General features: G+C 36.0%; 1 protein-coding gene and 1 pseudogene across 14 annotated transcripts in view; one reads left to right on the forward strand and one right to left on the reverse strand.

Moving 5' to 3' along the window:
- The window catches only part of WAC (WW domain containing adaptor with coiled-coil), an 81,529-nt gene that overhangs the window by 54,915 nt on the left and 13,750 nt on the right, over positions 1–12,864 (forward strand). For 10 of the 13 annotated variants that reach the window (XM_084875985.1, XM_084875989.1, XM_084875987.1 and 7 more), the window contains 2 exons: positions 2,460–2,768; positions 10,748–10,990. In XM_084875985.1, coding sequence (XP_084732111.1) covers positions 2,460–2,768; positions 10,748–10,990 — 552 coding nt within the window. The remainder of the gene's footprint in view (positions 1–2,459; positions 2,769–10,747; positions 10,991–12,864) is intronic. The other 3 variants (XM_084875981.1, XM_084875979.1, XM_084875978.1) reach the window with 1 other exon arrangement.
- LOC311612190 (small ribosomal subunit protein uS15-like) lies at positions 2,780–9,844 on the reverse strand (annotated as a pseudogene). Its single transcript has 2 exons — positions 9,818–9,844; positions 2,780–9,039 (listed from the first exon to the last, which is right to left on the reverse strand). The product of its transcript is annotated as a small ribosomal subunit protein uS15-like (transcript).

Consider the following 12,864-nt stretch of genomic DNA (forward strand, 5'->3'; position numbering starts at 1 on the left):
AAGAAATACAAAAAATTCACTGCTAATAACTCATTCCTGAATTACCCCCTTAAAAATTAAGTTGCCCTCCTGTGGGGCTTGAGAACCACTGGGGTTGAGTAAGTGAAGGGGTATTTGAGAACTGATAGAAATATTGGTAGAAGTGAAAGGGTGTAATTTGAGAACTAATAGAAATATTGATGGAAGGAAAAAACATTTTTTCTCTTTTTAATAAATAATTTTTCAAGAAAATCATATCTGTTGTGTTAATCCCATGAACTGGAGACATTTAGGGACATAGACTTCTTTTCTGTCTGCAAAGAAATGAAGTGCAGATGATCAGTGCGTCTGTGTTGGTGTTAAAATATAGTCTGTATCATATTTTTTGAATTTTAAATAATGTTTGTGAAAGGGCCTTGGCTATATGGTTGCTTTTTATTTCTTCTCCAATTGGTCAACTGAGCTGTACTTGGTGTGTTGTCGTAATAAAGTCACTAAGACATTTAAGTGTTTAACTTTCTCTACCTAGAAAATGTTGATAGAGTTTTCACATCTGACCAGTATTTTAGTGTTCATGTAGGATAAGGCTTAAAGCTTTGTAATTCCAACTGCCAATAAAAGAAGTATGCGTGTATGTATGTGTTAGATTTTAGAGCAGTTTTTTTTGTTTTGTTTGCAATGTAGTAAATGTTATCCAAACTTGGCATTGAAAATCATATGGATAAACTTTTTAATTTGATATTACTGCTATTGGATTATTTTTGTCAACTTTAATTGTGATTGTGCATTATAAAGTGATTGTTGGATAGTTAGAGGTACCTTAATTTGAGGTTTCTCAACAGTAACACCAAGGATATTTAGAGTCAGGTAATTCTTTGTTGTGGGATGCTGTCCTGTGTGCATTGTAGGTTGTAGAGCACCGTACCTGGCCTCTCCATACACATCTCTTCTCAGTTGTGACAACCAAAAATCTCTTCCGAAATTTGTTGAATATCCTTGTTGTGGGGATTAGAAAGTAGAGTCCCAGCTTTAACTCTTCTGTAGAGTTGTAATAGAAAACTGTTGCAGCTGTATCTTTCTCAGTCCCTGTAATCCTGCTGCTGGGGTATTTTTTTTTCTTCCCAAAGCTTAAGAAAATATCATCTGTAATTTTCAACTGAATGTATTTACTTTGACTGTTACAATTATATAGAACTAAAAGGAATTTTTCTTGGTCTATGAAATAAAAGTTTTAGGTAATCAAGTGACAGGGTTGGTGGGAATTGGGCATGGTATTATTTCTGTTATTCTGTCTCTGAAAGTTTCTATTGTAGTAGTAGTCTTTTCAGGAGGACACTTTAGAATAAAACTTTAAAATTTTATATGCATGCAAGTTGATAGATTGAAGTTTTTTTTGGCAGTACCTTTTCTTATGGTTCAACATGTAGGAGTTGTGCACTGATGAGTTGAAAACTGGCTTGTAGTTTCAGCAGACTTCCTTCTTTGTGCTGTCCTAGTCTCTAGACTTGGAGAAACTGTGAATTGGAAAAAAGAATACAGTATTCAACAGGGAGGGCATCCTCTGATAATTTTATTATCATATAGAATGTGCTTACATCTTAAAATGTTTCTCTACTTGGAAACATAGTAAAACATACTGTTTTAATTCTTTAATTACTGATAAGACTGTTGTAATGTAGGCTACAGGTTTTTTGATAAATACAAAGTTTTATGATTGTTGGTTTTTTCCTTCTTTTGTACTCTTTGTGGAAGCAAAAGTACTTCTAAATTTAAAATATTTTTGTGGCTTTAAATTGTTAAAAGATTTGTTTTGAAAGTAATAATAGCAAGTGGGTTTTTTGGTTTTTTTTTTTTTTTTTTTTTTTACTATGCTGTGGATGTAGGACTTCTATTTTCAGATAGCATTATCTATCACTTGATTTTATAACTACTGGTATTTGTTTACATTAATAAAATATGTTCATTGTTAATTCGATCATTACAAAACAGGTCATTTAAGCCCTAGCACAAACTACTTTAGAGCCCACAAATTAGTTAGTGTTCAGAAAGATCAGGCTACTAAAGCTAATAGCCTTTTTGTTTAGTCATGTGGACAATTCAGTTAATTATTAGACCCAAAGGTCTATATTTTAAAAGACTGGACTATTTACTTTTTTAATTATCAAAAAAATTTTAAGTTATTTTACCAGAGTATTTTTAAAGTTTTGTTTGAACAACTGTGGTTCTAAAGAATACCCAAAGAGTTGTTGCCCACTTGAAATCTTGAGTATAGATTAGTATTTATAGTTGAGCTAAAAATTTTTTCAGCATTTAGACATATGCTAAAACTGCAGACATTAACTGGGCTTGCAGTTTTATTAAAAGTACAAGTATATTGCTAAATTAGCTGATGTTCAAGACAGGATTCTAACATAATCTTTTTTCTTCCCCCTTCCATCACCGTCATTCCAACATCTCTTTTTTCGAACTGTGAACTAAAGTGGAAGACAAGCATTCCAGTGATGCCAGTAGTTTGCTCCCACAGAATATTTTGTCTCAAACAAGCAGACACAATGACAGAGACTACAGACTGCCAAGAGCAGAGACTCACAGTAGTTCTACGCCAGTACAGCACCCCATCAAACCAGTGGTTCATCCAACTGCTACCCCAAGCACTGTTCCTTCTAGTCAATTTATGCTACAGTCTGATCACCAGCCAAAGAAATCATTTGATGCTAATGGAGCATCTACTTTATCAAAACTGCCTACACCCACATCTTCTGTCCCTGCACAGAAAACAGAAAGAAAAGGTATGCCATTATTACTAGATGTGCTGCACGTTGAACTATATAGTTTCTGAATTTCTGATTATATTACATTATTTCCATTAGCTTAAATAAGACTTAATTATAAACTCTTAAGTCTTTTTGAATGTTACTACATAGATTTATAGGTCTAGAGTTAGCCATATTAGTTTTTTCTTTTAATTTTTAATTATGAAGCCTCATAATTGTTTTTTTTTTGTCATATACACTTTTAAGTCCAGTACTTAATTTATAATACTTAGTAATTGTTTAAATAACTTATCAAAGCCAAGTGACTGTCCCTTCATATTTGTGTAATTTTTTTGAGTGCTAATTGTCTTGATGAGTTAGTTTATACATTGTCCCAATTTTCTTTTCTTTTTTTAAATAAATCTTTATTGTTCATATTATTCCAATTTTCTATTAATTACAATTTAAATATGAATAGAGACAAGTTTTAAAACTTGCCATTTTTATACAATATCAGCTGTTGATTTCAGTTTGTGAATTAGAAAACTGAGTCATGGGCCACAAGATAAGGAGTTTTATTGTTTGAAGAGAATACGCTAAACTTTGCAACCCAAACTGTGTTTATCCAACTTTATGCTGAAGCCATACCATGTTCAAAAAAGTGACTATTACTTGGAAGGTGATACAAAAACAAAAGCAGGGCGTAGTTGCCTAACTACTCACAGTGCTAAACTTATGCTCCATAGTAAGTTTTAAGAAACTTAAGGAAATAGCCTTGGCTGGTGTTGCTCAATGGTTAGAGCATCGGCCCTCACACCAAAGAGTCAGTGGTTCAATTCTCTCAAGAGCATGTACTTCAGTTGCAAGTTCTATCCCTGGCCCTATCGTGTGGGAGTCAGGCAACCAATTGACGTGTCTCTTTCACACTGATGTTCTTCTCTCTCTTCCACTCCTCCCTTACCCCCTTCGCTTGTCCCCCTCTCTTTCACTTAAAAAAACAAAATAAAGAAATGAAAAGGCAATAATTAATTGTGGGTAGACCCATTGGAGGTGAATTAGCTGATTAGTATTAATAAATGTCAAGGAACTTCTAAATGTCTTGAGGGTTCAGCAGGTGAGGTCCAGCCACACATGGACCTTCGGCCACATCTGAGCTGGTTTCTCCCTGACTCCTGCGCCGTGCATAATCTTTTTCCCTTCTGAAACCCAACTTGAGAGCCAAGGTTAGGTGTGCAAGTGATATTTATCCTGATGCAGAATTAAATATACTGAGAGAATTCTGGAAAGATGAAAACTGAATTCACTTTCTAATGGATGTTACAGTTTTTCAGTTCTTAAAATGTTGGTCTCATTTTACCTTCCATACTGTTTGTTTGTTTTAATCTCCACCCAAGGACATGTTTTTTATTGATTTTTGAGAGGGGGGGGGGGAACAGGACATTGATGTAAAAGAGACACATCAATCAGTTGCCTCCGACCTGCCTTGACTGGAAATCAAACCCACACTTTTCAGTGCATAGGACAAAGCTCCAACCACCTGAGCCACGCCATCCAGGGCTACCTCTTGTTCATTTTAATACTTTTTAGCTTTTACCTCCCTTTGAAATTCCTTTCTTTCCTGTCTTCTGGGATACTGGTACTCTAATTTCCCTTTTCTGTTATCTTCTTGCCTCTTAAATAACAGTAGCATTCAGTGTGTGTGTGTTTGCTTGCTTCACATATATTCTCTTTTGTTGGGCAACCATTCTTATCTCACATTAATGCTTTTCTTCTATAAGCACTTGGTATTATGTCTCAGAATACAGTGTGTCCCAAATTACTCTCTTTTCCCACAATTTATTCTTAGGTTCTCAGTAAGTGACGATACTTCCCCCCAATTATTCCTTGTTCTTCAACATTTCTAGCCCAGCTCCTCCTACCTATCCATCAACAAATCTTGGATTCTTCCTCCTATATCTTATTTCCATTATTGAAACTCGGGTCATCCCTTTTGAACTAACCTGATTTCTGCTCTGCTTACTTTTACCCAGTTTGTCCACTTTTAGTTTGGGTTGTATTATTTGTTTCAAATTTTCTAACAGTTTCCCATTATCTAAAGGATAAAGTTCATAACTTCATAGTAAGGTTAAAACAAGTAGTACTTAACAATATAGTTGCAGTCTGTCTTACTAGCTTAACCTCCAACAGCCCACTTTTATATTTCCTATATTTTATCTGTTGCAAATTTGTACATTTCTTGGGGCATGTTACATTCTTTTGTTTTGAGCCTTTGCTGAAAAGAAAGACATATTTCTTTTATTCCCATTCTGTTGAACTCAGTACCTTTTAAGAGCTACTCTAATGTCCTTTGATTCTCAGCATTAGTTAACTTCTCCCAATCTGTGTTTCACAAACACTTTGTAGTTTTGTTTATTATAGCATTTATCACATAATTTTAGTTCCTTCAATTAGACTGTGTCCATTTTAGGATTAGACGTTATGTTTTACTATATTTGTACTTTGTTCACTTTCTATCTATATATGATTCAAGTATCATTTTGACAACCTAACAATTAAAAATTAACAATGTACCACATTTGGTGCTAGGTAATTTATATACATTTTAATTTATTCCTTAAAACAACATCTTGAGGGAGAAGATATTTTCTCTTATTAGATATGAAAAGCCTGAATATTGCCACAGTATGAACACATAGTGTTAGTGGCAGCTTCTCAAATTCATGTTGTTTTCATAAAACCATAATGAAAGACCTATAAAGTCTATATTAACTTAGACTTCTGAAATTTAATAATTTTATTGAACTTATAGGAAGAAACTCAATTATCTTGGAATTGCCTATTTATATAGGGAAAATTGTATAGTCTTTCCAAGTACTTCTCCTTGCATGTGAACTGAAGACAATATTGTTTCCTTAAATAAGAAATTGGATTTTTTTAGATTGCTTTTCACTTCGTCTAAATTTGTGAAGCACCCATTAATTTGAAAAAAAATATTTCCCTCAGTGGATACATGGTTATTTAAATTAAGCTTCCTATTGACTCTTCTTATCACTGTAGTGATTTTCTTGTTTGGATTTTCCTTAACAATTTATATGAAGAGGTTGATGGTTCAACTAAAAGTGGTCTCTTGATCTTAAGTGCTAATAGGGTAGATAAGCTGTATGAAATAATACCAGAACAGGATCTTTCTTAACCACTGATCTATCCCTATCCATAATGCTTGACAAATGTAAGCAGTAAATATTTGTTGTAGAGGGAGAAATAACTAAGAATGGTAATGAGTGTGCTGAGGATTGGGGCAAACACCTGCACACTGGTCATGATTTAAAAAACGTATTTGGAGAAAGTGTGTTATATATGTTTTGCATCTAATTAAATGAAACAGCAATAAATTTAGATTCCTTTAAAGCCAGTGTGTCTCTTGAGAAAAAGATAAATCAAAATCTACCTTTGCTTGAAGGAATGAGTGTGAAAAAGTTTTGAAACTATTGTACAATTTTGTAGAGAATAATTGTTGTGTTGGGTAGGGTGAAACAGGACAGAGGTCAGATACTACCTTTCAAGCAGGGGTCTTCAAACTACGGCCCGCGGGCCACATGCGGCCCGCAGAGGAGTCTGATCCAGCCCGCCAGGTTTTTTGGGCAGTGAGCGCAGCCGAGGTGTTACAGTAGGAATTAGTAGTTCATATAGTCCGGCCCTCCAGCTCTCTGAGGGACCATGATCTGGCCCCCACTTTAAAAAGTTTGAGGACCCCTGTGTTAGGGGAATATATTGGACAACCATATAATAAAGAAACAAACTCTGATGTTCTGAAATATCTAAAACTGATTTTTGTCAGTTGGTACCCCTTGTCCATTCTATAAACTGGGCCTAACTCTACCCTCCCTTCCAGATTTGTAAAATGACAAAATAGGCAGGAAACAAGGGCTTTTGTTCTTTGTTTTGGTCACATGAGTGCCAGTTAGAAGAGTTTAATGATCTTCATTAACAAGTTTCTTATAATTTATTAGCATAAATAACTTTGAAAAATAAATGGGGTGGCCACAGAAGCAGACCTATGCAGTAACTTCACGCTGGTTCTTAGAAGATGCTATTATTCACATAGTTACTTGCTGGTTCCATAGTTTTCATCTAATGAGAGGGATGATTATTCATTCATTAAAACTTTTTAATAGAGATATCCTTGCTTTAGACATGTCATTTGCTCAAGGATCCTATAACTGGTTTCCATATTATCTATAATAATAAAAGCATAATATGCTAATTAGACTAGACGTCCTTCCGGATGAAGCCAGGGCTGTGAGGAAAGTGGTGGGTGCCTATCAGTGGTTGGAGGAAAGCCCTGGTCCCAGGTACCAGAGGGAAGCCAATGCTGGGGGAAGGAAGGCCTACTCTTGCATGAATTTTGTGCATCAGGCCTCTAGTTTATCAATAGTCTTTTCTCATAAAATTGTAAAAGGTATCTATCCTCAGAGTAAATAAATATTAAAATTAGAAATAAAGGATGTTTATTTTTTTGTTACTTAATTTTGCATGGTGTGATATTTATTAATTTTTCTACTATTTTGGATTAAAGAACAATGGTGAAGAATTTTTAAGCTTTTGTTAATTTTTCAAATCTGTGGCTAGATTTAGCAGCACCAAAATAAATTTGAAAACAACTTATACCTTCTCCAACTCCTGTCACTGAAAGCAAAAGAAAATCACAGTAGAAATAATAAGAGTAAGGATCATTTCAGAGGGAAGTGGTTACTAATTTGTGCAGGAAGTAAAGGAAGTTAACATATAGAGCTTGTTTTGTTCCAAACATTATATATATAAGAGCCTAAGTGACCAGCTGGCCAGTAGCTTTGATGTGCACTGACCACCAGGGAGCAGACACTCAATACAAGCAATAGCAACTTTGCAGTGTACTCTCTTGCACTCCAGAACCCTTCGGGATGTCAGAATGCCAGTTTGGGCCCGATCCCTGCAAGCCAGGCCGAGGGACCCACCTGTGGAGGGACCCTGCTCACTCTACAGACTCCCTTCTCGAGTCCCAGCGCTGCCCCAGGTGCGGGTGGTCAGGGGGTGACTGTGAGAGGTTGGCTCCAGGGCGTGTCCACTCACCTGGTCCCGCCTCGCCAGCCACCTTCTAATTAATTTACTTTCAATATGCACAAGTCTCTTCAAAAATTAAAATGTCTTATACGCCAAAACCGGTTTGGCTTAGTGAGCGTCGGCCTGTGGACTGAAAGGTCCCGGGTTCGATTCCGGTCAAGGGCATGTACCTTGGTTGCCGGCACATCCCCAGTAGGGGGTGTGCAAGAGGCAGCTGATGGATGATTCTCTCATCGATGTTTCTAACTCTCTATCCCTCTCTCCTCCTCTCTGTAAAAAAATCAATAAAATATATTTTAAGAATAAATAAATAAAATTTTTTATACCTTCTAACTTGATCATAACTGAACAATACATCCTGAGGTTTATATTTTAGAGAGCTATTGCTCCTAGTTCTTTTAACCATTACAGTAGCATCATAAAAAGGCTGGTAGAGGAGTCCATTTTCAATAAGCTTGTTAATAATAACCTGGGTTTTTTTTTTGTTTTGTTTTTTTTGGAGCTAGGAAGAGAAAAAAATTAGTTCCTAGAATTTGAAATGAAGATTTAGTTACTGGTAGCAGTGTAAACATTCAAACACAGTGAGCCTGAAACATATCATAGTAGCAGTCTTAAATCAGTAATATAATATAAATGTGAGCTTAAATTTTTAAGAAATGTGTATGTATGGGAAATTAAAAAATGCTTTAGCAATTTGTTTCCTAATTAAAGAGTGATTTTATTGCTTGAGTACATAGACATTTTACGCAACCAGAGTAGCAGTTGTGGATGACTCATATTTCCAATTGGGAGGAAGACTCGTTTGGACTTACAATATTGAACCAAACAGTAACTACTGCTCTGAGTCAGGTGGAATTTAGCATCCTTATCCTTTCTATTCCTCTCAAGATGTTTTCCAACAACAGCTTTCTTAATTAAATGGTAGAGATCCTCAGGAAGATTAGGAACAAGTCCTTTGGACTTAAGAATTTCCAGGATCTTATTACCTGTCACAAAACGTACTCGTGCAATGTCTGGACAAGAAAGGCCTGATTCCCTCAGAAATCAGTGTGATCCTGATTTGTAAGTTTCTCAGGATCACACTGATTTCTGAGGGAGTCAGGCTTTTCTTGGCCAGTTTGTAGATCTGGTCCTTCACGTTGTCAGACATTAATTTCAACCGGGTGGGAACACTGTGGTGGTAGGGCAAAACACACTGGGACAGTCCCTAACCTGAGTGTGTATGACCAATGATGATAGTGAAAAGGAATGTAAATTTTCATGTTTAGTTTTTAGACCAGTATTGTCAGAGACTATGTATGAACATCTTGAATAGCCCAATCTTAATGTTGTTACCCATAATAAGGTCTCTGTTTCTAATGCTCTTTTTTTTGTCCATGAAAGTCACGGTATTAGTAAAATTCCATGAAAATACCAGTTTGTGTTCATTTTCCTAATGGTGGACATGTGTTTCTAGTTTTGTACTAAAATAAAACAAACAGTACCAGCTGGTTTGGTTCAGTGGATAGAGCGTTGGACTGTTGACTGAAGGGTTCCAGATTCATTTCCGGTCAAGGGCGCATGCCTGGGTTATGGGCTTGATCCCCAGTTGGGGGTGTGCAAGAGGCAGCCCATCAATGATTCTCTCTGATCATTGATGTTTCTATCTTTCCCTCTCCCTTCCTCTCTGAAATAAATAAAAATATATTTAAAAGATGAAATAAAACAAACCTATCACTGTGATAAAAATTGTTGAATGTGCCCAGCCTGCATGGCTCAGTGGTTGAGTGTTGACCTATGAACCAGGAGGACACACAGTTCGATTCCCAATCAGGCTCCATGGCATGCAGCTGATCAATGAGGTTTCTATCTCTCCCTTTCCCTTTCTCTCTGAAATAAATAAATAATATATTTTAAAAATTTGTTGAATGTTTCTCCTGGTTTATATAGTTTCTAAACTAGGGTGTATATCTGTGAGGGGTTGGTGGGTCACAAAGTGTGTGTACAGCTCGTTTTTCTAGATAATGCCTCATTGTTATTTTCCAATGTGGTTTAGTCTCCACCAGAAATGTGAAGTGTTCTGTTACTCTTTGCCAACATTTGTCAGGCTTTTACATTTTTGTCAACCTGATGAACATAAAAAGATACCCTGTTGTTTTTAATTTTCATTTTCCTGATTATCAATGAAGTGTAGCATCTTTTGCAGTTTTTTTTTTTTTTTTTAATAAAGCTGTGAAATGTCATTTTGTGTCTTTTGTTTGATTTTATATTGTGTACTTTGTCCTTTTTGATCTATAGTAATTCCTTAAAATATTTTGGTTACTAATACTTTTTATGTAATTGTTTTTTTTGCTTTTTGTAAATTTCTGCATCCTGTTAAAATATATCTTCTTATATTTTCTCTATTTTTAAATATTTAAATATACATACAGAAGTTTAAATTAACCTTAATTTGGTTTTGTTTAAAAAATGTAAGTTTTTATATCTGGCAAGACAAGCCACAAGTTGTGTTCTTTATCATAATCTTAGCCCATTCTGGGGTTGTTCACCATAGTACCTGTCCTGATTTGTATTAAGACCATTGTTATATTTAGGTAGGTTGTTCGTAGATATTTTCACCTTTAATTATTTTCAGACATGTAACATTTAGACCTAGAGGATTGTATTGTCCTTTTATCCTAATGGAAGGTTCCATGAATATGTAGTTAATATACAAAAGTATTTCGGACAGCATTACTAATAAACAGTGTGGTACTTTTAGAATCAGACATGGATATGGTTGAATCATTGCTTTACCAAGGTTTCATGACTTCAAGCAAGCTATATAATCTCTTGATTTTTTTTCACCAAACCTGGCACATGGAAGTTATTTGATATCGGTTCAGTTTCCTCTATTCAAGTAATTCTTTCAGCCTTATTATCTCCTGTTTATTTAGAATCTACATCAGGAGACAAATCTGTATCACATTCTTGCACAACTCCTTCCACGTCGTCTTCTGGACTGAATCCCACATCTGCACCTCCAACATCTGCTTCAGCAATCCCTGTTTCTCCTGTTCCACAATCACCAATACCTCCATTACTTCAGGATCCAAATCTTCTTAGACAGTTGCTTCCTGCCTTGCAAGCTACACTGCAACTTAATAATTCTAATGTGGACATATCCAAAATAAATGAAGGTAAATTTTCATGCTAATAATTTTTAAAGACCCAGTTGTATTGTGTAAAATCATATCATTAGTAAAATTCCCATTTTAGGAATGGTCTTTATTTCATTTTGAATTTACGTTTGCACTTTGTTATTTGGAATTTTTACCTGCCATAGTTTAATGCCTTTGGTATTGTAATTGAGTTAGCAATTGGATTTTCTGTGTATTTTTTCAAGACTTACCATATACCTAGTAGTTCCTAGAGATGAGTTCTGTCTTCTTTATGTATATGGTGAATTTTATTTTATTATTTAAGTAAAAACAAACTAAAGAGCACATGCTAAAATTATATTAAAACTAGAGGCCCAGTACACGAATTGGTGCACCTGTGGGTCACTTGGCCTGGCCTGTGGGAACCAGCTCTCCGACATCTCCCGAGGGGGGTCTCAGATTGCGAGAGGGCACCAGCCAGGCCAGGGAGGGATATGGGAGGTTTGGCCAGCCAAGGAGGGACCGTGGGAGGGCTCCAGGGCATGTCTAGACCCTCGAACTCAGTCCCAATCGGCTGGACCCAAGCAGCAAGCTAACCTACCTGTCGACTACTGCCCCCTGGTGGTCATAGCAAGTGGTTGAGAAGCCTTAGCATACCATTAGCAATTATGCTTTGATTGGTTGAACAGACGACTAGACACTTACTATATTAAGCTTTTATTATATAGGATACTTGATTTCTTGGTTTATTTTTAAAAATAAAAATCTTATAATAGTCTATACAATAAAAGGCTAATATGCAAATTGACCGAACAGCGGAACAACTGGTCACTGTGATGTGCACTGACCACTAGGGGGCAGATGCTTAACACAGGAGCTGCCCCCCTTGTGATCCGTGTGCTCCCATAGGAGGAGAGCCACTCAGCCAAAAGCCGGGCTCACTGCTGGCAAGCAGAGTGGCAGTGGCAGGAGCCTCTCCCGCCTCCACAGCAGCAGCATTAAGGATGTCTAATGGGCTGGTTTAGGCTCACTCCCCACTGGGAGTGGGCATAGCCATCAGTTGGACATTTCCCAAGAGCTCCTAGACTATGAGAGGGCACAGGCCAGGCTGAAGGCCCCCCCCCCCAGTTCACGAATTTCGTGCATCAGGCCTCTAGTGGGTAGATAATTACTTGGAATGTTTTTAATATGCTAATTAAAAGGTAATAATTCCTTATAGTACTTGAAAAAAATTTTTAAAGGGAGGTAATAACATTTTGCTCTTTTTCCTAGTTAATTGCATTATTAATTCCAACTTTTCTTTTCAGTATGCTAAAGTTTTTACACAGTGATCTCAAAGTCTGAATAAAAGTATATGTACTTTTAATTTGTAAACCAATTCAGATCCAAATATTAAGCCCTTAAGAGCATTGCAGAATTTTACATTTCTGTACATTTTGAAATAAAATATTTAACAGTAATGTTAAATGGTTAAATTTTTTCTTTATCTTAAATGGATATCTCAGGATAGTTGTTTATTAATCTTATGGTCTTACTGTCCTCAACTTTTCTGTATTATCATTTTTATTCTCTAAGGTAACCATGCCATTCTCTTGTTTGATAGGGAACATTTTTACTAGGCAAAGTGGGGCTTTTAAATAGTTTGAAGAAATGATGGCATTAGAAAATGTCAATAATAAAAGCTCTTATACTTTGGAAAACGTGGCTTTCCTAAGTGCCCAGGTGTGTGTATTTTTGTTTTGTTTTCTGTGATTTAAAAAAAAAAAAAATCCTCATTGAAGGATATTTTTCCATTGATTTTTAGGGAGAGTAGAAGGGGGAGAGAGGCAGAGAGAAATATCAATGTGAGAGGGACACATCAATTGGTTGCCTCCCTCATGCTTTCTGACCAGGGCTGGGATTCAAGGTATATG

Source organism: Pipistrellus hanaki (assembly GCF_964339955.1).
Source record: "Pipistrellus hanaki genome assembly, chromosome: 1".
In the NCBI taxonomy this organism is placed as follows: domain Eukaryota; kingdom Metazoa; phylum Chordata; class Mammalia; order Chiroptera; family Vespertilionidae; genus Pipistrellus; species Pipistrellus hanaki.